Genomic DNA, 27,912 nt, shown 5'->3' with positions numbered 1-27,912 from the left:
AAAATATTCCTCAATAGTAGACAATTACTTTTCTAATAATCACATGTTAATTCCATTCTTGATTAAAAATAGTTTCTTAATTTTTATTATTTTTATGTTCATAGGATGATGGTTTAGGTATATTGTGTACTGGACTGCTTCAATCTTATCGAAATCGTTTACGTGAACGTTTCTCTACGTTGGATGATCAAGAAGTTCTTAAACTAACCGCTATGTCATCACCACCATCAACAGAAAAAAAATCCGATTCAAATTCTAATCCCTGTTGTACACCACCAATACCAATGAAAATTTGCAGCTTAGAACATCTTTATCTTGTAGACAATAATTTAGGCATAGATGGTATGCAATCATTGGCTATTGTATTAATGCAAACACCAAAATCATTGATTTCTTTGGTTGGCGGTCTAATTATTTTAGATTTAAGTAATAATGTAAATATTGGCGATAAAGGTGTTGAAGTATTATGTGAAGGTTTAATTAGAAATTATAGTTTAAAAGAATTATATCTCCGCTCCATTAATATGTCTTTTTCGGGTAAGTTAATGTTGTGTGTATTATCGCTTCTAATTGTAATATTTTTCCATTTAAATAAATTTTAAACGTAACTAATTAACGGTGTAGTTGGATTTTGTTTTAGATATTATTGTGTATCATGTGCGAAGATATACACTTCTTGACCTCTTGAATCAGTAGTTCGTACTTACTTGCTAATCAACATTGAATATTAAATGAATAAATTATTGAATTATAGCTATATGTAAAATTTCAACTTTTATAGCGAAGTTATTATTATTTTTCATCACCAACTGTAACTGAAGAAGTTCTTGTTTTTACTTTTGTATGCTAGTTGGCTTTTCTCTGTGGTTGTCTATATTGAAGTTAGGGGAAAAGAAGATTGAACCTGTGTAACACTATGTTAATAGCCTAGAAGTTAAACTACTGAACCATGATTTCACAGTTTGATGTCTGTTAGTAATATAATCATGGAAACTAATCTGTGGGTCGGTATATGAGATTGATATTGAGTATTCACTATTTTGTAAAACTTGAAACCAAAATGAAGTGTCTCTTTGATGCTTCCTACTTTATTATACCCTATTTTCAATGTATCTTTTCGTGGTGAATGAGGAGATGACGTATACAGGCATTTTTGTCACAACGGAAAAATACGGTTTCCAATTCCTCTTACACTTGATATTGACCCTAGATACTCGACAATAGGTCACTGGATAAATCACCATATTTGACCACGTGATACACTAGACCTGTATTTAATGTAGCCAGATATGTCTGTCTTTGCTCATTAGCTGATCGTGACCTACTTTAACCTATGACCTACTTTAGCTTTATATGAATCAATTCTACTTCAATAAAAATAAACATTGACCATTCTCTTAATCTACTTGACTGTATAAACACTGATGGTGTGGTTTAAAAGTAAACGACTTGTATTCTGAAACAATGAGCAATATTACTTTTTGCCTATAAGTTGATAAATTTCTTTATTATAAGCAAAGTTCCCTTTTTTACTGCTGAATACATGGTTGTTGAATGTACGCGAAGTTGAAGATAGCAGCTTAATTTCCATATAATACGATCATTGAGAATACATTGTTTGAATTAGATGTCGCACTGTTGGTAAAAAGAGGTAAATGTTGATGGAATCATTTTGAACTTGCACTAATTAGACTGATCAGTAAAATTTAAACAGATTTATCTTCGGAATAACGAAGTGTGCATATCAAGCATATTGCTAAATTTGTCGACTTTTATTCTGATCTACTTAACTGAGCGCGGGTGGTTAAAAAATTCCTTAACACAACAGCCTAAAACTATCCTTAAGATGAGGTTACATTCATTTTATTATTTCTGTGCAAAATATCTAACATCTTATTACACTGATTTTTATTTGTTATCAGTCCTTTACTATTCTTTTCATCATCAACCGAAGATGATGTTATAAACTGATACACCAGTATAATTTTTTTAAACACTGTTTTGTAATATCACTTAATAATTTAGTACTGGACTGTGTTCCTGGCCTTTAGTTGTGCATTTGTATAAAGGCTAGACACACTACCCATTCTCTTAAACCATAATATATGAAGGGGTCTTTGAACCTGCAACCCAATGGTTAAACGTTGAATGATTCAACTATTTATTTACCGTACTGTTTACCCATCCTGTATCCTGTTTTGTTAATTTCTCAAAAACAGGTCCGAATAATGACCTGCTTTTTGATTGATCGCACATAATATTTGTGTTGTTCCGTTGTGCTATTTAAACTTGGATTAATGTTAATTCGGTTATTTATTCTCCGAAGAAATGGCTTACATTGAGTCACGAAACGTCAGAAAATCTCATTTTTCTACTCATAGAGATATTACAAATATATTATTCACTTACAACAATCTACCCAACGTTCAATTTATTGAAAATTATCAAATCTAAACTTGGTAATGATATCTACTTATTGAAACTGTTATTTATCGATTGAATGATTGCATTTCGTGAACAAAACCTAGTTTCGGTTCAATCTCTTGTCCTTCACTGGTATTGTACTGTAATATTTACTATTAAGATCAGTGATTTATTTATTTAAATACTCATTTCCCAAATATTGGTTTCCAGTTTTGGGGTATGTGCTGCATCACCAACATCCAGGCAATTAAAGTATACAGCTCGAACTAAACTGCGTAAATTCTCACTTCGTAAACGGTTCATATTTGTATTTAAATTCTGCCTACAAGAAATGAGAACCATAGTGTCAAGATTCCAAAAAGAATCTGCTAATAATCCATAGATAAATTTATAGCGTTCAATTAACATAGTTTGCTAATTTCCAATACATCTTTATTCATATATCTTACAGTCAGTACAACGTTGACTGTTGACTAAGCGTTTGTCAATGAAGATAATTATAAGGCACATACATATTGTGCAGAAATTTTAATTTCAGTGTTTTAAAAGTAATTTTCTTAAAAAAATATGATGTGACAACTTGGAAGTCACTGGAAACAAGGGAGGCAGTGTTTCATTCTACTGTATAAATCTGTACGGTACTAGTAAAAATATGAATTTGTACCTAAAATCTGCATAGATTACAGCAAACCTGATACCTCTGGAGCACTTCATCCTTGAAAAGTGGGAGAACTAATCATCATCAGCCATACTAAAGCTACAAACAACGAGCCATGACAAGCGGTTGTTTTTTTTGTTGGGAGGAGGGCACGACCAGGTGGATTGATATTTACATAATCATACATTTCCATTTTATGATTTTCTCGTGTAATTAGTTTTGTATTAAAGTCTATATAACATGAATATAACATCATTTAGCTTAATTATTTTCATATATTCTATATATAAAGGTCGCTTATTAAAATGATCATACGATACTAATCAGATAAAACTACCAAATGACATAGTTTAAATAAGTTATTAACTATTAATTTACTTATGATTTATGACAGAATAAATTAAAACATTTCGTCAATTGTTTAGTTGATATCAGATTGTCACGAAGGAATCTGTCCTGAAACATTGGATAGCATATTAAATTACAGTGTAATACCCATCTTGATTACCAGATATTATCGTGCTTACGAATAATAATTTTTTGTGGTGCACAATTGATTGTTGTCAGTTGCAAGTGTAGTTTATTTTAATGGGTGGAAGCGTTTCTCGGATGCAATCACTTATTTAACAATTAAAATTCAGCGTCATTATTTTGTGCAAATAGTAGTTTTATAGTCAGTTGGATGCAAGCCTTAATCGAATATATTATTGGAGAGGTTTTTCTACAAACTGCTACATTGTTTTCTTGAGACTTGATATGTAACTTACTCTCTATGATGTTGCTAATCGATTTTTGCCTTTTTACTTTAATAAAAACACTAGGAATCTTCGCTTTATCCAGCTTTCTCAGTGAATCAAAGTGTCTAAAGTATTTGGATATACGCAACAATAATTTAGATATAGCCTCTATAATGGCCTTATCAAAAACTTTATTCATTAATAGAACATTAACAAGTCTGGTTTCAGACGCACATCGTTGGGCGAACTCTCAGCCGGATCTATCTGATGTAGGTTCAAATTAATGGTATATATATAATGAAATATACTCGTTGAGACATAAGAGAGATTGATTCAGTCAACAGTCCTCTTTTCGGCGAATTCAGATAGATAAAGAATCATAATTCGAACATGAAGGCTCAGAGTGATAAAATGTTGAAATTGAGATGAACTGCAATCGGGTGGATCGTGGAAACAGAAACAAATCAGTTGAAACAAAAAAGTCTATAACGAGGAAGATAGAAGGAAAGAAGGAAGAAGAAAAAATTACGAGAGGTTAAGATCATGGTAGAAGAAGAAGCTGTACAAGTTTCTTTAGTACACAAAGTTGTAGTTTTTCCAGTTGTATAGTTAGTGCTTCGACGATGCTAAGAAGATAGAATATAACTGCTTTGATAGCTCTCTACTTACCTTATTGATGACTTTGAAAGCAGAATCCGTATTGATCGAATGACCTGTGTGTCCACAAGGTGTTCAGTTATTGAGCTCTATTTGTTGTACCTCACTGCTACAATGTTTAGCAAAATTTTATTATCACTATTATTGTAAATATTACCATTTCGAAAAAATGAGTATATATTAGCGCTTGCATAGCTTTGAAAATGAATTCGTCGAAAAGTGAACTGTTCACCTAACCAATCTTTCTTGTTTTACACACATATATTTGTTTAAAATGTTTTTTATCGTGCATTGTGTTGCATTGCTTTATCCTTTTGTCTTGAGGTGGTATCGATGTAGTACATAGATATATTTGTCTCTTTTTAGGAATGAATTCAGTGTATTTGAATTTCTTGGTTTAGTATATTGAATTGTATGTAGATCGTTTTACAGAGTATAATTTACGAAGTTTTAATCAACGTATAACATAACATGTTTATGCCATTATTGTGGGAGATCCTCTTCGAGCTTAACGACTCAGAATACTTTACATTTTTAATATCTCACGTACTTTAAATAATGTCACTTTCAATGAAGTGATTTTTCTAAAAGTTACTGAGATGTCCCTCATACTGAGACTGTAGATTTATGTATACTTGTAAGTTATTAGAATTTGATCATAGATGTGAATTTTCATCGACTGAGATGGTTGGGCTACGTATTACGCATGCCAAACCACCGATGACCATGACGCACATTCTGACTAATATTGAAGACGGGTGGAAGAAAGTTAGGGGCAGCCAAATCAAAACGAATGTTCTTCATTTGTTTACTAATAGATATAAATATTTTAACACTATATTTGTTACAGATTGACATCAGTTTGGATACTATCGAAAATCAGGGGGCACTAGACAGCTGTTTTATACCAGTATGAAACTCCTGAGCACTATGCACCCACAACCTTACCAATGATAGGACCTGAGATTTATCAAGGTCTCTAACTGAACTACTACCGAGTTGAATATTGATTTAGGATTTACTGAATTATGCGACAATTATTGAATGAGACTGGTGGCGATTTTTTGATGTGTATCATAGACGAATTTCTCTAGTCACAAACTTTATGCAAGTTAAAGTTGAAGGTGTACCAAATTAATTCCTCATTGGTCAACTTAAGACCTTGGTATAACCTATGCCTTTTGAGAAAGTATGTAAAATTAATGTTATCTGAATGAGTCTACAACTACTTACTAAGGTAACTGTTTAAATTCGTTACATTGTACCTATTATTAAAAATTATTCTTGACAAATAAATATTTAAATGTTTGCTATATTTACTGTGGAAAATGAAAGGCAAGTTCCACTTCCTATCGTGTATGATTACCATCATTTCTATTAGTCGGTACTAATCTTTATGAAGGTTAAGTAGTCCCCATACGACCTGAGGTTCCTTAACTCGATTTCATGTAGAGTCGCGTATCCACATTGCTGTTAAAAATGAAACAACTGTCTAGTGCTTCCTAGCTTTCAATGCTTTTCTAACTGTCATTTTAATTATATGAACTATGAATTTCAGCAATCTTCACATATCCGTACAGTATTAATTTTGTTTATTTATTCTTTGTGCTGTTTACAGAAGGATAAAGATTTAATTAAGTCTCTCATTGAAAGCATCGATTCAAATCTTAGAAGAAATCGTTTAGAAACAGAACTAGTTGATAATATTAATAATAATGTCTCGAATAATAATTGTGATACAATCACACCAACTGGTGTTGTCAACGAAGAGAATTCGTTGGGACAATCTGAATTCATGAATATCAGCTCAGTGATGCAGTGTAATGATAACTCACTAACTAATTGTAGTATAATGAATGGTGAGATGTCGTTGGACATAACAAATGGTACATCAGATACGTCGGTGATACGAAGTTATGAATGTAATAATAATAATGATTGTGATCCTGATAATAATAATAGTAATGCTGATCTCCAGTTAGATAGTTTGTTAAAGACAACAACTACACAACTTGATATTGATAGTAACGTCGAGATTTTGGGTAATTTTAACTGTACAACGATCTCTACTAATCCTGTTCATGAGACATCCACCGCATATCTATCGGATAAGGAATCAATTAATAAAGACGATAAATTTATCAATAAGAATGAGAATTATGCAATAATGGAAAAACGAAGCAAAGAAGAAGAGAAAACAACAATAATGGTGGTAGAACAACAACAACCTTTACTTCAACATATATCTGGTTCATTTATGTCTATCGGAAATCTCTCTTCTTGTTCATCTAATTTATTTGAAAATGTAAATATACCATCTACCAAGGATGATAAGTCATTGAATTATGATACCAAATCAAATCCAATTCAGTCATCTGTAAATGTATTTGACAAGTCGAATTCACTAAATACAATAGAACAAAATAATCATATAAATAATGACGCAATCAGTAATTGAATATAATAAAACATAGACCGAAGAAATCTAATGAATTCCCCACCGTAATAAGATATGCCTTCATCAGTAAACCTGTCAAAAATCAATACTAATGGTTTTTGACATGACAGTAATAATTGTAATATGATTTTGTTATTCAATATGTTTTCCGTTAATCTTTACCTGAAAAACAAAATTAATAACTGTGATTTTCTTTTCTGGTAAGTTATTGTTAAAAGGTCATTGAGTTTTTTTTGTTTATATATTCATTGTTAATTATGAACTGATTTTCCAGAGATCTACCAGGATCATTTTTAGTTTAAACAAGACTAGTGAATTGGTTAATACAGTGAATAGTTTCGCTTATTTTTGTATGATATCATTAAAATTAATTCTTTTATGTAGGTATCTTTCATCATTTATGTTACTGGGTAGATACATCAATGCTCATCCCAGTTTACATGTGCAATTAAATGTCCATTCTCTCCTACTCTATTCGTCCTCGGAAATAGTTGCTGACATTGTATTACATCATAAAATAGAATATATTTTTTGAGACTAAACATGAATTTCTTAGAGATTGATGTTTTCTTTAGGTTATACTGTTATCAACCAATACTGTTTGTGATAGTCACTTTGATGATTAATCGCTCTCTCATTGTGTCTTATTTTATCTCAATTAAGATAGAGATGATAAAAAATTTTTTAAGAAATTAATATAATGGCGTTATTTGTTGAATCATAAATCACGAGAAATTTATCTGAAACGGATGGATAATCATAATAAACTAAGATCTGGTTGACATTGAAATATAATAGGTAAAGAGCCCAGACGTCACTTAAAGGTCACTAATTCAAGTCTTTCAAACTTCAGTCATCATTTATAAATCTATACAATGTTACATGTTATCAGCTCATATACGATATAAAGGACAAATAACGGTAGATTCTTCGTGAAATTATTCAACTCTTTGGCTCATACTAACAATAGTAAAAGTAGTAGCTTCTTAGTTAAGGTTGAATAACTGTAATGTTGAGTTGTTTTGTATTTATTTATATGGTCAGAGCCTGCTTTTTGGTTTCCAGTAATATATTTATTCCAATAGGTATGGAAAAACCAATGTATTTTATGGCTGTACTTTCTTGTATATTAAACATAGCAAGTAAACTCTTGTTTTCACAAAATTATTGCTCAATCTATCTAGATGTACATAATCCATTTGTGACTTCATTGTGTTCTATAAATTACTTTAAAACTGTTGGTAACAGTTTTGTCATAGATAATATCTAGAATCAAATTAGCTAAGGCTTTTATGTAGAGAAGGTTGGTAATTTGATATTTATCCTATAAGTGAATCCGTATCTTTTTCCCTTCATTAGGTATTGAAAAGAGCTCAAGAATTGTGTTCTATACTAATGTAGTGTCAGTCAGTCAGTCAGTCACAACGTAGGACCAGGCACATTTATGCATCGGTCCAAGTTGCCATACCTTGTTAGCACAACAAGATGAATACCAGATTCATATAAATAGTAAATTTAGTGGTGGTAGTATATAACATATAGGTTGTATATAAGGATATAGTATAGGAAGGAAGAACGTTATGAAGCAATTTTAATCTTGAGGTTTAAGGGAAGATAAAGAGTGTATACACTTACGCCATTGTGATCGATTCTGAGTCATGTCACCTAGAGTCTCCAACCATTGGTTACGATAGTCACGCGGACCCCAACCAGGTAGTCTGCATCTGCCAACATGACTCAGACTAGAAGTTAGTGACTTCAAGCACTGATGCCACGTTTTGGTTTGGCCGCCCCTAACTCTTTTCCAAGCATCCCCAACACTAGTCAGCATTGCGCGTCGTGGTAATCGGTGTTCAGGCATATGTAACACGTGGCCTAACCATCTCAGTCGATGAAGATTCATGACCTCATCAACTGATTTACCATCATTCCCTAATACCCTGTGTCTAACCTCACTGTTACTTATCCGGTGATCCCAGCAGATGCGAGCAATATTTCTAAGGCATCTATGGTCAAATACTAGTAACTTATGAGTATCTTCTACTCTTAATGGCCATGTTTCGCAGCCGTAAAGTAGAACAGAGCGAACTACTGCACAGTATACTCGTCCCTTAATTGATAGACGGATATCTCGTCTTCGCCATAGGTGACGTAAGTTGGCAAAAGCCAAAGGAGCTTTTTGAATTCGTGCAGAGATTTCGTCAGACACCAAGCCATTCAGGCTGATCAGACTTCCAAGATAAGTGAAGTTGTCGACGCGTTCGACTACTTCACTCCCTATCCTTAGTTCAGGTGTTGAGGCAGGCCAGTCCTGGAGTAACTACTAATATAGTGTATTGTACAATAAAAAATGTCTAACATCAAACCTTCGGAATCATAGAATCATTCTATTTCCCATACAATTGATAAGTTGACATTACTTTAACATAAACTAAGTTGTTTGTGTTGTGTTACCACACCTTGTTTCTGACTCAATTATATTTACTATGGATAGATAATCTGGATCCAAGATTTTATTGAATTCCATTATAGATCACTAGCAATGCATAAAATATAGTGTTTCTGAGATTTAAGACTAAATATCTTCATTTTATATATCCAAAAGATGTTATATTGTAGTACAATTATTCTGTAGTCATGATGTGCTCTTCACTTTGTCAATTTTCATAGATCATAACATTGCCAATCCACATTTAATAATAGATCAGTCATACGTTATGAAAGTTTCAATCGGTGACTTTTATACAAAATGACTCTGGTCTCCAATTTATCTAGTGTTCAATCTGTTGACAATATAAATTATTACTTTAAATATTCTTTTAAATCAGAATGTTATTGCTTACATAACGAGTTTGTTTGGGAAGTGATCATATTCTTAGAAATTTATAATGAAACTATTGATTTGATTTTGTCTGGTTTGATTAGTTCAATCTCATTTATTGTTTCATGTAGTAAATTGCTTGTAAATTGTATGTGAAATGTTTTATTTATCTTTCTTTATTTAAAGCTGTTCGGAATACGTCCAATTCTCGAATTATATACATATACTGATTTGACTCCAATGTTTGGTTCGACGTACAATATCCACGATCTTAAACCGTACATAATAACCTCTGAATTTCAATATTCACTTTTATTTTTTTCAAAAATGATACTTGTCGTGATCTGTTGTTGTTTTTTATTAAAACAGAACAACTTTCTTTAATAAATACTTGTTTAATAATTTTCCAGTTCATTCGTTTTCTCCCATATCGATTTCAATGGAATGTTACAAACTCAATCTTAGGGTTTACAATTGTACATAATGAAGTTTACTTTTCTTTTCTTTTGTTGTAAATTGTATTTTCCATTACTGTTATTTTAATTATGTTGCTTTATTATGCAAACATATACGGATGTACACATTGTCAACTACTGAGCATATCGATAATTACAATACTTTACTGACATTTTTTTGATGTACCATATTAACAGTAATGAATAATGTTGTGGGTATCAATGCCAATGTTGGTCTTGATAATTCCAAGTAAATTGAGCTTTGGGTACAAGGTTAATAATAAATATATATATTTTTGTTATATCTCAATAAGTATAAAAAATGTATTTCTGACGTTTCGTAACTTAATGTAAGCCACTTCCTCAGAGTGAATAAATAACCGAATCAAATTTACATAAATTTAAATAGTACAAAGGAAACATTAAAAAAAACGGCTTACATTAAACCCGGAAACGTCAGAAATACAATTCCTCTACTCATTGAGATATAACAGAGATATTTTTGTTATTAATGAAGAATACTGTTGTCATCAAACATTTTTTGTGTATGTTGGTATCAGTTTAAATGAGCTTCACTTACTATTAAAGTTGTACAATGCATAGTCATCTATTTTATTCTTTTGGGTTATATACAATGGTTTATTCTTATTATTGTCATTATTCATTTCTATTATTTCTATGGTAATTTGTTTTCCCTATCAATATCTGTACCTATGACGTAAAAATAATTTTAATTCAATAACAGCTTATATCTTTTTGTATACATTTATGTTTATTTTGATTTTAACCTAATATTTTCTTTTTATCTCTCTTTGTTTTTGTATTGTGGTTTTACAAACAGTCCGATAAAAACGGTTTCAAGGTTTCCTTTTCGGTTCTGTTATATTTTGTATATTTTTCAAAGAATAATAATAATATTATTATTATGATTGTCAATAAAACAATATATATTTAACCATTGAAAAATACTGAACTACTGTAATATTTTGTTTATTTTGTTCATTAGTTAGATATATCATAGTGTTTGTTTGTGTGTATATGTGTGGATGTAGGCTTGTTTGTTTATCTTTAGGACTTTATTGGTTAATTCATCCTATTTTCTAATTGCAATATAATGATACATATCAAAATCATTTCATATTTTTATGATATTTTTCCTGGAGTTTCACTTTAAACTCATGAATCTTTTTGTTAAATCGTCAATTTACCGATTGTTCTCATCATACCTAATTTCTTTTGTGATAGGTCATTATCATTCATTGTTGAAATATATTATTATAAAGTAACTACACATAGCCTGCTTTCCAGTTCGTTGAATAAAATCATTATCCATAATTGTTGAATTGTATCCGATGTAAACAATCAAACTTGTGAAAGTATTTAGTCTTGTAGTAACTGACTAACTTATATATGAAGTTTTTATCTTAATTTTAAGCAAAATACTTTATAGACGGAATTCCTTCGACAATAATCCTATATTGATTCACATTTTGAATAAGACACGTAAAGTAAGCAACATAAGTATATACATATTGTTCACGAAAAGTTTTACGCAATCTAAATAATGCAATGAACAATACCATTTGAAATATTGACTAAAGTTTCTATATCATGTGATTTTTAGTAATCAGCATCTATTCATTTCTCATTTAGAAAAGTTATTGATGTAAAGGGATGATCATTTCGTTTTATAATGTTTCAACTTCATTTCATGTTATTTATGATTCATTTGACAGTTGTGTAGACAAATAATCCACTTTTCTTCCTGGGTAACTTTCGTACATCTAATATTATCTCATTAAAGTAATTGTCGTGAGATTATTCCCAGCATTCCACTTATCAGTAAGTTCATTGTACTTAGTACGTTTGGTGATCTTCCCATTTTTGGTAAGTGGGCGCTGGATGGTAGAGTATAATTTTCATTAAAGATTTCACTTCAGTCCCTAACGCTTGCTACTATTTTTGTTTTTATTCGGGCTGCTACACTGACATGTCCGTAGAAAATAGTTATAAGTAACTCCAGATACCTGAAGTGAGATCTTCCATGAAATTACACTACAATATTAAGTGAATGAAAACATGGTCAAAGCTGCCAGATATAATGCGCTTATTGAACATTGAAGATGCTGCGGATAACCTCACTCCATATCCTGACTTTATAATTTGACGAGGTTATAAACTAAGCGTATAAAAGTATTTTAGTATGTAAGTTTTGCGATCGGAAACTGGTGCATTCGAGATTACAGTGCTTCAGTTTGATCCACTTAAATATCTTTTTCAGTATTACAGTGGTATGCATTTTTAATATGGATTCATTTTACTGTCCCTCAATGAAAACAAATATAAACGTGTTTTTTTTATACTAAATTCTTATAACTATATTACCACATGTTGTTAAATATTATCTTAGGTTGTTTGTCAGTCAGTGGTAAGATTTATTGTTAGTTTCAAGGATAGTCATCTATATTTTAGTTGATAAATTATGTATGAAAGTATTGATTTTTATCAATCAGATTAAGTTTTTTTAAATCAATAAATTGATGCACAAGATCTGTCAGTAAACACACGCCCTTGAATTAGCTACGATATATTTTATTTTTAACCAGAGGGTTGTGCATGGAAATATCTATAAATATTACCACTACCAATGAGTCGATCTCTGTAAATGTTTTGGCACACAGATAACTTTCAAAATTTAACTAGCAGTTAAAAAAATATGGTGTATTGGTTACTGATCCGAGTATCTTTGTTTTTGATGTTGTGTTCTCTGAGCTGGACGGTTCAATTGTAGATCTTTCATTCTTGAGAACAATTTTGGCGCCTACTTCATGTAGAAATGATCTAAATGTGCTTCCAGACGACAGATATGACAAAGTGTATATGGGGAAAGAGATCACACAGTGTTAAAACTCAACCCGCATAAAAAATTTTAGACCTTTTAATGCTAAGGTAAAACATTGTTCAGCCTACATGTTATATTGAACAGAGTCTACAAACCGAAAATGAACTTAAACGTAACCCAATAAATGAACAATTGAGTATTATTTAAAAAATCCCTTTAAAACTTGAGATAAGAAAGAGTTAACATTTAATAAGAAACCCAGTCTTCATTTACAACAAAGTCCTCAAACATATTGGCTGAATATTTGTGTCGTCTAGATATTCTTTACTTGTGCACAATTGTTGGCACTTGGCAGATGCCATAATTTTTAGTGTAAGAGGTTCGTGGAAATCGTTAAGTTTCATAGTTTGCACCATGTTTCGCGGTAGGATCATGGATGTCCACTGCTGAGGTGTTCCATACTAGGATAAAACAATTATTCAGTGCTTGTCTAATTAGGAGCAGTTCGTGATGTGGGCTGTCAACAATCTTTGTCAATGAAACATTTCGGCATTAAATGTCAAAGGATAAAATAATAGACAAATCATCTGTCATTATGATTATAATCTACAAACAGATTTTTATTATCTGTAGAATAATGAATAAAATTTTTCTAACAAAGTACTATTACATATATTTTTAAAATTATTTGTCCTCACAGTGATATACCCTGTTCTAGCAGCGTAATTTTTTTTGTTTTCCATATTCATCACCAACGTTTTACCTGTATTCAATGTGCGTGCATCAGTATTTGTGTTTTTGATATGTAAAAACACGAAAACGAAGTTCATCTAATTCACTTTGAAGTAGGATTAGGGCGGGACAAAATAATCCGAATGATGAGAATGATATTGTTTTATACTAAGAAATAATCCACTTTACTACCACTGCACGCTACATATCTTTTATTGAAACAATTGAAAGAACATATTTTCACTTTGGTTTTGTAGTATATTTATTGTTTATATTTCACTTATCATTCTTTTTCGTTTGTTTACGTCAGTGGTAGAGTGTTCGTCCTTTTATTTCAGCGTGTAATCGATAAAGTTAGAGAAAAACGTTGTAGTTCTCTGTTTTTTTTCGCCAGATGTTTGGAATTATCTCCCAAAATACAGATTTTTATATGCGAAGCCATAACTGAAAGGATTTCATTTTACACTGCAATAAGTCATAATAATATGGAATTTTTTAGTAATATTCTATTTCCAGGTATTTGACTAATTTCTCACATAGTTGCGTAATGGATTAACAAAATACAAGATATTTTGTAAGATAATTTATATATGAAAGCCATTAATATTACCCAATCACCTAAATAATAAGTCTATAAAGTTGGCTTTAAAGTGTCCTATTATATCAATGTATGATTTCATCCTGATGAATATCTTTTATCAGCCAAGTATAAATATCAACTGAAATGTACCAACTTCTATATCCGTTATGTTTATTGTTGAATAAATATAGGGAGATTTTAAGAGGCCACTTACTGGAACTTTTTGATCACTTACATCTGTCGTATAGATCTCTTAGAAATTCTGACTAACCTGACTTTGAATATCCAAATTGTTCAATGAACTACCCTTTTACATTAATACTTATTAAAAGATAATTTGATACTCTACACTTGATTTTATATTACCTAAAGATTCAAAAGCCAAGTTCACCTTTTCTTCCCAAACTTCCCTACTTTTTCAAGTTGAAGATATCACCTCATCATTCAAATGATACAATATTTGAAAGAAGCATACAATAGAATTTTATATGCATTTATTTTATAACTATTTGTATCATATTATGAACAGTTCCCCAACCAACTACAACGTGAATAATATCTTCATATTTTCTAATGATAGATTTATAACATAGTATTTTTTCGCGAATTATATCTCGCTTGTAGGTTTAATAAAATTGCTGAGTACCTTATTTTGACGTTGAATAGATTGATTAGCTCTGGTTTTTGATGTACAAAATTAGGGTGAAAACGCTGCCTTCGTGTATTTAGTTATTATACACATAATTTCTTCATTGAAGTTTATTATTATATTTCATTTTATAATAGTCTGCCTTTTGTCTGAACGGTATACTACGCACTATAAAGTGCAAACATTTCGATATAAAAAATGAACTACTCATATTAATATCAGTAGTTATATATATGATCTACATATTCTTCAGCACACCATGAATAATGTCAACGCAGCCAAATATCTGAAAACTGTTGATGATAATTGTTCAAAACCAGTCAACGAAATTGTAGTTTTGTAATTATAAAGCAAAATCATGACTAAATGAAAGGAAAAACTGATTATAAAAGCTTCACGTTAATGCAGCGAATGTAGATTTGTGTTCTTTTAATTTAGTTAGATCAGTATCTTGTTTTTTGATTGGCAGTTCTGTTCTTCACCAGCTATCGAAATAATGTTGAAAAAGCAACGTTTTTGAATTTATCGGTTAAGTCAGGGTTGGATTTTCAGTATAAACATATGTATATTGTTATTTCCTTATACAATCCAAAGTTTCGTCTAAATAAGTTTTTTTTCAATCCACTTTTGTTGAACTATCTATAATAACGAAAGGTAATGTAAATTATATCTCAAAACGTAAGCTTTTTGATAAAGATATTTCTGAGCGATCAAAATTTTGCATATATTCAGTACTTAATCCATGTTATCACTGCATTATAAAGTGAATTGTCAACAAAGTAACTAGTTTATCTGGCTACCCTACGACATAATGAGGTATTTTAATGTTGATTCAGAGCTTACCCACACTTCTGTTAAACTAAAATATCAAAACTGTTTTTACTAACTCACCATGATTATAACTGTATTTCACTGAATATTTCAACTATATACGTTTGAACGTAACCTCTTAAGTAATGTAGACGTAGTATGTTTCTTCACAATTTTCGTTAGAAATGTTGTCAAGTGTGATAACAAAGACTGTCTATTAGTCATGTTTAAATCAGTTATCCTTGGATTTTCAAACCGAGGTATTTTTACTGATCTATAATGATTTTAATATCAGGTAAGTTTTAACTATAGAAATTTCTATCTACATATTACATGCTTTTACAATATATTCTACTGTCACATAAATGTTCATTAAAGAGGATCTCTTCTTACTTTAGATGATTTTTTTATCGTCTTCAATCACAAAACCAATAAATCATATGATTATGTTACAATCTAATCGGTTTATTTCAATTGGTGATCGAATATCTCTTATTAGAAAAATTACAACTAAAGATGTGAAGGATTTTGCAAAACTTACTGGTGATATTAATCCAATTCATTTAGATTCGAATTATGCTAAACAAACACGTTATCAAAAATGTGTTGTACATGGAATCTTTGTTCAAGGGTAAATAATGATTTGATTTTATTCATTAAAATTCTGTTTCACTTATCTATAATTTTAAATATTTTTGAATAATTGTTTAAGCGTAAATTCAATTTTATATACTGGTTTTCTTTTCAAAATCCAGTACAGCATCGATAGTCTCTTACTTTAACCAATGAATTGTATTGAATCGGTAATGAGTAATTTAAAAAGAATCTAGGGGCGAGCTAAGCAAGATTTTTCATCTTTCCATGAAATCATTAAGCGCTGTTGGTAACCGTAAAATTCCAGTTTAGAATCTATGGGATAATTTCAACCTGTCGGTGTGAATGGTAAGTGGTATGACTGAAAATCAGTTTCTCTGGCATGATTGGATTTATATATTATCCTCAATCAAATTGTTACTCAAATTCAATAATCTATCTTAGCACATAATGTTACCTTGTGTAAAAGTAGATTCGGAGAAAGCTGCGGGCGTCCAGACCAAAACATAACATCAGTCCATGAAATCACTGACTATCGAACTTTCTCAGATAGTTCACACTATTGATGTTAACATTTTCAATATAATAAAGTTGAAATACTATAAGACGGCAAAGTGTAAAGTACATTTCCTTAAACAATAATATACACGCGTTATGTCATAGATTGATTGAAATGTAATCAATCGTACTCTTGGAGTTAATTTTGTTATTTAACATTCTAGCCAACAAACCTGAGTGTACTGAATTTACTCACTAAAGTAGCCATATTTGTGTACAAAATAAAAGTACCAAGAACAAATAGAAAATCAGTTCCAGATTTGTTGCTTTCTAAATGTTTTTTTTCTCACCTTTTTGATGCTTAATTCATTCATTCTTTGTGATGAAGTATGTAAACATTTAAAAACTTCATAAAAATCGAATTGAATTAAATAACTTATTAGTTGAATATTATAACCCTAATCTCTTCTTGTTTATCTAACACTTACTATTTCATCTACGAGTTTTTTTTGTGAATAAAAATAAAGAGAATTCAGCTTTACTTTTTCTATCCTTCTATAGACATATATTTTCCATATAATTATAAATACGAATGTACAGCTTAAGTAAATGATTTCGTCGAAAAATAAAATTTTCTTCCCTGAATTCTCGTTGTTTTTATTCAGTGACAAAATGAGTTTTCTTTTTCTTCTGAGATTGATAATAACCTCATAATATCCTTAATCAATTGTATCTTTTCTTATGATCCTATTTGGCCGAGTATTTTAAGGCTTTGTGAGTGAATTAAATTTGGTATTTATTTTCCAGTCATTCAATTTGAGGAATTGAAATTATACTTTGATAATAATTACTTTCAAATGAAGTTATTAGACTGTGTATTTCCTAGTATTTAGTGTTAATGGCCTAATATCAATTCATTATTATATTTTTAAAACTACTACATCGTAGATATAATACTAACATGTAGAGTTTTAAATATCATTCTAGTTCTTGCTCTCATTTTGACAGATTTTTTCTGGTAGATGAAAATTATTTGGTAGAACATTGTTTCACTGAATTTCTTGTGTTTGTAAACTGTGTTTAACTGTTGATATATTCATGATATCTTCATTATACAATTAGTAATATGTTTAATAAAAACACCATCGATTTATTATTATTATTCATTTATTTGAACACATAAATATTGGTACAAAGGGGCAACAGATACATATGCACCACACAAATCTCATTTGATTTGTGTGACTGCTGTGACACTGCTTGGGTGCCCAAACCGAATCAGGTGGTTTTTTTAGGGGGCCACACCCGGAGCCTTTGACCTAAAGATCTGATCCACAAGGCAGTGGGGCATCGTGAGGAGATACAGTCCCATGGTAGCCGGTGACCAACGATTGGTTCATACGCCATTTGTTCCTTCAGGATACTGGAGTCCATGTGCACCATTGGTTTGGAATCAGGGTTTTCCAACTCTCCTAGGTGGACACTCCACGTCCACCAACCCGATTAAGGCGCCGGACATTCGCTTTTCGTCCTCTCAATTTCGTAAACAACACCCGTGGCACGAGAAGGCAGTGAGTAGGACTTGCCCGGCAGAGGCTATAAACGTGTGGCCATGTGAGAGCATTTGGAGAGGGAGAGCGGACTCTCCCCACTCTCGACCATACCAGGGCATTTGGGGGCAAAAAATCGATTTATTGGAATGGAAAATCTAAAGAATATTGAACAGCTTTTTCATCAGCAGCGCTCTTCTACAATTCTGCATTAGATAGTTAGATATCTCAGAAAATACAAAATTCAGTCATGAAGATGTATTTCCATTATTCTAGTAGATGTTGAATAAAATCATCTTGTTTCTAGCTGTGAAAATATCTTAGGCGATGTAGTTAAAATGATATTTTTGATAATTTTCAAAATCTTTAAAATAATCTTGTTTTTGACTATTCTATATTTAGTATTAATCAATGGTAAAGATAATTGTAAATTTGTAAAAACAACAATTCTCTCTTTACTTATGAGAATGATTAAAAACTTTTCTACATCACTTTAATTTGTTTATTTATCTACATTTATTTGAGTTGTTGTTATTATCATCGTGTTTATTAATTCCTTTTTTTCATTCTGATCTACTAATAGTTTTTATTATGGTAACTTTTTCAATTATTTAGTTATTTTATAGTTGATGCGCGCTGCTGAAGAGTCCCACAATAGGACGAAACGGCCATTCAGTGCTTCCAGGTTTTCCATCGTTGTCTAGCTGCAATTGATTCATGATTTCAATTATTGAAATTACTAAAATCTCCACAAAACCCCCTTCTGATTATTTAGTTTTTTTTTCATCGATACAACCACTTCTTACTTATAAATGTCTAAAGTATAGTGTTAATTATTTCTATCTCACTTAACTAAATTCCTGTGGGAATTTATTGTTTAAAGACAATTTGTAATTAAAAGTTTTATTATAGAATGAAACTGTTTGGTAATTAATTGAATTAATATTTTAATTCTTCCAAATATATGTTAAATATTTTCAATAAGTATAGATGAAAAATAAAGATTAGTAATGATAATTCATCAATTAGAAGAAATTGAGACACCAAATAATGAACCACACTGATTGTCCATCTGTGCCTTATCTGGCTCGTGGAACTAATGTTGTTAAATTGGGACTTGAACTCGTGATTCTATAGATGGATACTGACGTTTCACTTTATTCTTAAAACTCATTCCCATGTATATAAACTAGTTATTTATTTTTTTAAAGTTAGAACCTAATTTTCATAGTAATTTTAGTTTTATCCAGTTTGATATGATGCAAATCTCTAAATTACCATAATTGTAAACTTTTAAATTAAATATTTATTTTAGAGAAATAACCATTATAATTAAACAAATAATCAGAATGTGTGTTTGTTATCAGTAATTCCAGAAGAAGTGCCACTAACCAAGGTTCTTTGATGACTTTCAAGAACGATATACAGATAGTGGATTGTTCTTTCTTTGTTGTGGTTAGATAATTACCAAATTTCTTGCTGATTTTACCATATCCTGCGAAGGCTTATAGGAATTCAAGGTCTCCTTTGGTTCTATAAATAGTTTTCTCTGTACATAATCTAACCTTGGAAGTGGCGTTTCATTCCATTGCTCGAGTTTTATTTCCTATTTGTGGTAAAAGATTAAAACATACCCTAAAACTAGAAAGTATTTAGGAATACTGTATCTAAAGCGTTCAGGGTACAAGACTTATCGGTGTTTCGCGCATCAATCGGTCATCACGTATTGATTAATTTCATATTTTGCTTCATAAGTGATCGTTGCCTATCAAGTTATTCAACTATCTTAGTGTTTTGGTGCAATTTGTTTTCATTTTTGGTGACTGATAACAAGCGATATAACTATTTATAACTACGTTAAGCGGTTATATGGTGAGATTAAAGTTTCTCTACTCTACTATTTGACATGTCTCGCTACAAAGTTTAAATAAATCCTATTGTAATATGGTTACAAAACATAAGATTTATATTGTTAATGAGTCATACCTTTGGATATTACTGTTGCTTAATGATACATAAGATATTTAGGGTTGATGATTGTATTCATTATCCGTTTAACATGAATTATTCATTGTTATATTAAAAAATCACTCGGTTTTACTGGGGATATCAATTAAAGTACCATACAAGTCATCATTAAATCAAACTAATAATTCTAGCTCTTCAACTTGTCTAAACTATTTGAAATACATCATTCCAGACTGTTGTAATGGCTACACTTCACTAATTTATTGTGTTTCTTATGTATAGAGTTTTCTTGAAAATTACTTTAGAATTGTTTCCATTTTCTTCTATCTTTCATCGTTAGTCTAATTTCTTGTTTGCTTGGTGTACATTTCCCTGGGACCGGATGTGTTGTACATGCAATAAGCTGTAAATTCCCAGAACCACGCAAGTTGTTATTTTTAATCAGTGTATAATTTCTTTTTATCTTTATTGTACAAATAGTTTGAAGCGAAATATATTGATGCATTTAATCGGCAGGAGACCTTTAGCCTAAGTTTCATGCTAATCGACACTCATCAACTATATGTACTTAAAATCTTGATAGAACTAATGCTGTGTGTATGGTTTGAAAACACGTTACTCAGCTCCAAAGTATCTTTTATTGTACTAATAAAACCATAAATCCATTTAGTATTAATACCCTAGAAAATATTAACTAAATGTTTCAATTTTCTTAATTTTTGCACATGATTACTAATTGGACATCTTTTCTTTTCTATTTATTGTTCACTTAAAAACATAAACATTAGTACAAGGAGGTACCGAATATATATGCGCTACGCTTCGTTATTCGATTTGTGTGAGGGACCAGTTACTGTCCGAGCGCCAAAGCTGAAACAGATGGTTTTCTGAGATAGCCACTCCCATGGCCTCTGACCTAGAAGTCTGATCCACAAGGCAGTGAATCGAAGTTAGGAGATGTGGTGTAAGATAGTTGGGAAGTGTAAGATAACCATGTTGAATGAACTAGGATCTACCGTTTAATACTTTCATGTTTAAATATGTAAGAGAAGGACCTAGATTGTATTTGTCTTGCTGTAGTGTTGAGTATTTTTTAATTATTTTTCTACCAATTATATTTTTTAATCAATCTTCAACTAAGAAGTTTATCTTTTTAACTACCTAGTGGTGGAGAGAACGACTGTTTTGTTCACAATAATTCTAAGTGAATCTTGACAGATCAATGTAGTTCAGCCAACTGATGTAGTTTTTGTGACACAGTAATAATTTAAAGTCTTTACTTAAAGTTAGATTTCCTCACAGAAAACTTGCAAGCCATTGACAATCTTAGGTTATAAAACAAAGATTACATTCTGTTTTCAGGCTTCTCAGTTGTAAACACATGAAGGCCCCAATTCTGTGAGTGGATGACAGTAGTATACATCTTTTGCATGGTTGCTTCAAACAGAAAAAAGTGTTATTTGAGTTTCAGCTAATCTACCTTCATGTTTGATCGATTTTCGTCTTAGTAAATAATCAGTCATCACAAAATGTTTGTAACGTGTTGTGAATGACAGCGTGTTCAACTAAGTAATGAGGTCGGACCGATCTGAAGCGTTACACCATTCTCGGAGGTTTTCCACTAACTGATTTTCTCGATATATATTGATACACCAGTTAATTAGTGATTGAAGACACCTTCTCTCCTTGATACTTTTAATTTACAATATTACGAGCTTTACGTCATCAATTTAGTAAATGGTGAATATATTAACTAGATTTTTTGGCAAATAATCTAGATACCTTGTGTTTACTTAATACTACTAAGTTTTTAAGCTACTCAATTGTATCTTTCCAGTAGTGATATCTCTACTTTGAATAAAAACAAGGAGAATTAAACGAGGAAAATTTTCTTTTCGACGAAATCATTTAATTAAGATGTATATTTATAGTTATTTATACTTATATGGAAAATATATGTCTATAGAAGGATAGAAAAGATTGCATCATAAATTGATTCGAGACTCTCATTATCAGATGAGGTTACACAATAATCAACGGGTAAGAAAAGAATATAAGGCTGGAAATAATTAACGGGTCTGAATTATGAAAGATAATTGTCTAATTGACAGGTATGAAGAAAAACGAAAAACATAAAGGTCATAATCATGAAAACTGAATAATAACCAAGGAAACTTGTTTAAGGATGACAATAATAACTGATTACAGTTTAAAATTACAAAACACTAGTTTAAAAAATCAAACATAGTATTAGAAGAGACCTGCTTTCAACGTGAACTGAATTGGAGGGTGACAGTAATTGAAACTATTCAAAATTTCATTGAGGCCCCTATCTTCCTCACAAATAATGAAAGTATCATCCATATATTTCAGAAGCAAACGAGGAATTTCATTTTCTGATGTCTGATTGAAAAAAAAGTCGGATTGTTTTTTTACAATGATCTATATATACAGAAAACCGACCATAGCTATGTCCCACTGAGTAGAAAGAGGAACTTAATTCACTCTTTAGGATCAGGAGAATATTTCCTACTGACACAATAGATGATGAACTACTTAAACTTAGACAGACTCTCATTACGAATGGTTATCCACCTAGATTCGTCGATAGTAACTTAACACCTAGACATCATCCGGAAAAAGCGCCAACTGTACAAAAGAAAATTCTTTTTATGAACATCGAATTTAAAGGAGATACGGCTGCTGAAATCTTGAATAAACGGATTTCAAAATCGTTGAATAAAACGTTCTACTCAGCTAAGCTCCGAATTGTTTTCTCAAGCTGGCCTATCTTTCACAGATATATTAAAGATGAACTTCCGCCTCGGGCCACATCAATGTGCATCTATAAATCTACTTGCTCATGTGGGGCAGGTTACATTGGCCGCACAAAGTGATCACTTCCCAAACGCATCTCAGAAGATTACCCAGCATGGCTTTTAAAAGGAGAATGCAAAACAATTACTAGTTCAATACAGGAGCATTTAATCAATTGTGGACACATTGCTCCAAATGAGTCTTCTTTTAAAATAATCTACACAGTCAAAGGAATTGGATCGATGGGAGGTCAGATCAAAATCTTATGCTCTGCTAAGACACTGGCAATTCACTAACTGAAACCCGAACTTTGAGGGCAAAAACGATAAGTCTAACCTCTCATCCTTCCTTCACCCTAATTCCCTTTTGTAGTATGTTTCAGGTTTCTTCTAATATTATGTTCGATTTTTTAAACTAGTGTTTTGTAATTTTAAACTGTAATCAGTTATTATTGTCATCCTTAAACAAGTTTCCTTGGTTATTATTCAGTTTTCATGATTATGACCTTTATGTTTTTCGTTTTTCTTCATACCTGTCAATTAGACAATTATCTTTCATAATTCAGACCCGTTAATTATTTCCAGCCTTATATTCTTTTCTTACCCGTTGATTATTGTGTAACCTCATCTGATAATGAGAGTCTCGAATCAATTTATGATGCAATCTTTTCTATCCTTCTATAGACATATATTTTCCATATAAGTATAAATAACTATAAATATACATCTTAATTAAATGATTTCGTCGAAAAGAAAATTTTCTTCGCCTAATTGTCGTTATTTTTGTTCAATGACACAATGGGTTATTTTAATTATCTCTACCTTATTTTATTCATTCATTTGATCATAGTATTTGTCGATGAAACGTGTCGAATAGAAGCTGTAGTATCTAAATTACGCGGAAGATTAGCTACTTTCGATGTAAATGCTTATGAATGCGAAAGAAATGCGGTAAATATTTTCATTATTTATCTTGTTATTTTATGCTTAAGACAATAAAGTGAATTTCAAAGGTGTTTTAAATTACCTATCAAGTTATTTGTTCAAATATTAAACGAGTATTCTTATAAATTATATTAAGCAAACTGTCATTTATTTTCTCTCTTTCAATGTGTGTTTTGGAATGTGTGTTCAACTCGATCTTTTTCTATCGATGATAGAGAGAACAAATATCTTGGCGATCTCTATACAAATTGTTTTTAGGTAGATTTATACAAAATAGTATATGTGTACCGAACGAGACTTGGTGGGGATAATCAATTTACTGTTTTTAGGAAAATTACTGAGTGTCTTCATACATTATGAAAACCATACATTAAATACTTCATTTTCACATCTCCAATCAGTTGTCCGTTACATCGCTCATTATTCTTTCAATTCTACTTTTATTCCAATTCCTTTCTGTTTTTCTTTCAGTTCTCTTCATTTCAATCCTCTCAATCTTCTGCTACCACGTATTCTATTTATGATTGGTGTTAAATACTACTTATATCTGTGGACATAAGTAGCACACACCATAGTTATAGTGAAACATTAATTTACTCGATACTTGAATTTGCTAGAAAACGAGAATATGTCAACTGTTAAAGTTGACTGATGATTGATCTGAAGTGTAAATAAAGTTCTGAAATTCATGTAATTTATTCCATATTGAATGATTTATAGTTATTCAATGTGAAAAACCTGTAGATGAAATTAATTTTAGCTGTTGCTTGGAAACTGATCTAATGTCTATATTAAAAGAATTGAAACACAACAAGAACTTCAAGGTTTGAGGAATAAAATGAATTTTTTATTCTATTTCATGGTTTATCATCGATCATCGAAAGAATAAAGATACAATGTGGATACATATCGATGTTATCTGTATTTATTTATATACTTTATATCCTTATTCTTTTGATGATTATGATTTCGAACATTTATCTAAACTTCACATAGTAAATTATGCTAAACATTTGTGAATAATCATAATTGTTGTAGGTTGTATGCAGCTAATAATAAACCATGAACTAGAATAACGAATTCAATTTATTCTACAAACCTTGTTGTTCTTGCTCTTGTTTGTTAGGGAATCTGGTTGTATTATAGTGTGTTCTACTGATGTTGACAGATATAAGTAGTATATATCATCAATCAAAAATGAAATGTCTGGCGGCAGAAAGTTAAGAAGATCGAAGGAAAGAGAACAAGAACAGACAATGATTGGTGTGGAAACGAAAGAACAATAGAGTCTGCGACCATTGATTGACATTTTGCAAATGTAGTATTTACTGTGTCATTCTCAGATTTTACTAAGATATTTTGTAATTATTTGTTGAACTGCATTTGGTTGTCCCCCTGGATGTTCTCGTTCACTACAGTATGAATGGTGTTAAATTACAATGATAACAAGGAATATATAACAAAGTGAATAAATATTAACAATAATTTATTGTTCCACCTTTATTCTTCACATTAATAATTCAAGAATTATTTCTTTGTTTCATTAGATAAAAATTATTAAAGTCTGTATAGTATAAGTGTTTCAGTTGAATTAATTAGTGTGTTATAAACTTAAAATAGTAGATTTCATTTTCATTTAGTCTTAAACATTAGAGAGATACTATTTAAGAAATATATCATTGGATGTGTTAAATGTATAAGTGGATCGGTTGAAGTTAGACATTAACACCGTTGGATGCCGGCCGGTTCAGTGGCCTAGAGGCTAAGCACTCGCGCCTGAAACTGATAGGTCCTGGGTTCGAATCTCGCGAGGCGGGATCGTGGATGCGCATTGCTGAGGAGTCCCACAATAGGACGAAACGGCCGTTCAGTGCTTGCAGATTTTCCATGGTGGTCTAGCTTCAATTGATTCATGATCTCAACTAATAAAATTTGTATGGGTATAAGTAAAATAATATGCCTTAAGATGGCAGATTGTAATCAGTAGATTAAAATATTCTACCAAAAATCATATGTTAAAAATTAATTTAATGTAAGTGTTTGTTGTTTCGTAATTATTCTAATGACAGTAACAATAATCATTCATACTATCAGCAAGTATATCATTTAAAATGAAACCAATGAATGTGTAGTTAAGAACGAAAAAAAGAAGACATGTTAGGGAGTATAAATCAAAAGAAAAAGTCGTTATGTTTATGCATTCTGTTAAAAGTGGTTTAAGAATACGATGACTTCATTTGTTAACCAAAGTAAACCGACATCAAATAGATCATTTTTGTACACATAAGTCAGGTTTTTCTAGAACTGATACCAATTTCTTCACCTACACAAAATAAGTGTTATGTTGGACTTCTTGATGAATTACTTTGAAATTGATGTGTAACTGTGAAGTATCTTTAATTTTCATATCATATTCATAGTCAATTATATGGGAAAGAATGACACCATTAATAGATTTGTTAACATTTTACTAACCATGTCGGCATGTGTTCACCAACGCCCAGGAATAAGGGTCTTTAATTACGGCCGATGTAACTAGCCTTACTTTAGTACTTACATTGCTAAAGACGTGTTATATCTTGTGGCCAAGTGGATGCCCTGTTAATGTATGACGTGATAAGACCGCCAATCAGAGAGCAGCGACTTATCGATTGGAAAACCGTACGAGCAGTCTAGAGTACGTACCGGTCCTGCTTTCTGCCTAGCCCAGCCAGTTAAGTCCAGAACACCAATAACAGCCCCTGCGGTATGAATCATTTATCTCAAACATACTGAGTTTATATACCAAACAGCCTGTCTACATCGTACCATAAAATAGAAAATAACATTTGTACAATAGTTAGCCACATGTGGCTGTGAATATGGGGAGCAGTAATTAATAGACTGGGTATAACTCACGAATGGTAAATCGTACAATAATAGTCCAAGGGTCAAAATCAAGCTCACAATGAAAGGAACATGAATATGTGTAGTTTAATTATTTAGTAAATATACGATAAAAATTATATGCATAATATTGGTGCATAAATGGATCTCAAAGTTACCATTCACTATTGTTATCGGGGCATAACAAGACGTATACATGAGTCTTTCGTTAGTATCTTAGCTTTGACTCGCTTTTTCAGTATCAGTTTCATTGAGGAAGTGACATGCAATTTCACAGGTTTAAAATTTGCTTCAATAAATCTACTTAGTCAATATGTAGTAACATCATTTGCTATAATATTACTTTTGAAATCAAGTTTTAAGTAGAGAGGTTTCTTTTTGTGTATGACAGTACATACCTTGTTTTTGGTTCTTTTATGTATTTCTTTATGAATTATAAACCCTATGAGTTATTGAATAATCTGTTTAAAGTATTTCTAATGTGTAATTTTGTCTACAGACTACTTTTTTTACTTTATAGAATATTCTCATTGGTTGTTTCGATGTATTTCTAACACGTGAACAACTTTCTTTAAAGCCACCAGTTGATAATGAAATTGTCTATCATAGTGATTAATTCGTTAGTGATTGTGATGCATTTAATCTTTAAATGTACATATGTAAATATAATGCTAATAAATGAAACTATATGCGATAATGTTTATTTCGAAATAATAAAACTATATTCTTGTTAAAGAAGATCGTCTACTTTCTTTGACTGATGGGAAAATCTGTATGGTTGGTTTTACAATTAAGTTAATAACTTGAATGAATGTCTATAGTTGTCTTCTTA

General features: G+C 31.0%; 2 protein-coding genes across 2 annotated transcripts in view; both read left to right on the top strand.

Moving 5' to 3' along the window:
- Nucleotides 1–6,934, top strand: part of Smp_172990 (putative leucine rich repeat-containing) — a gene marked incomplete at both ends in the record, with an annotated part of 28,023 nt that extends 21,089 nt beyond the window's left edge. The window contains 3 exons of the mRNA XM_018794879.1: nt 105–537; nt 3,904–4,088; nt 6,095–6,934. Coding sequence (XP_018649247.1) covers nt 105–537; nt 3,904–4,088; nt 6,095–6,934 — 1,458 coding nt within the window. The remainder of the gene's footprint in view (nt 1–104; nt 538–3,903; nt 4,089–6,094) is intronic.
- A 9,335-nt stretch (nt 6,935–16,269) lies between these two features.
- On the top strand, nt 16,270–27,696 carry Smp_173000 (putative r-specific enoyl-CoA hydratase; the record flags this gene model as incomplete). The annotated part of the gene is made up of 4 exons (XM_018794878.1): nt 16,270–16,454; nt 20,774–20,838; nt 24,100–24,200; nt 27,601–27,696. The coding sequence occupies 4 exons, from the start codon at nt 16,270–16,272 to the stop codon at nt 27,694–27,696; spliced, it is 447 nt and encodes a 148-aa protein (XP_018649246.1).
- Between the last annotated feature and the right edge of the window lie 216 nt (nt 27,697–27,912).

Source organism: Schistosoma mansoni, chromosome 1, assembly GCF_000237925.1.
Source record: "Schistosoma mansoni strain Puerto Rico chromosome 1, complete genome".
Taxonomy (NCBI): Eukaryota; Metazoa; Platyhelminthes; class Trematoda; order Strigeidida; family Schistosomatidae; genus Schistosoma; species Schistosoma mansoni.
The sequence above is the reverse complement of the archived record's forward strand: the minus strand, read 5'-3'. Positions and strand labels throughout refer to the sequence as shown.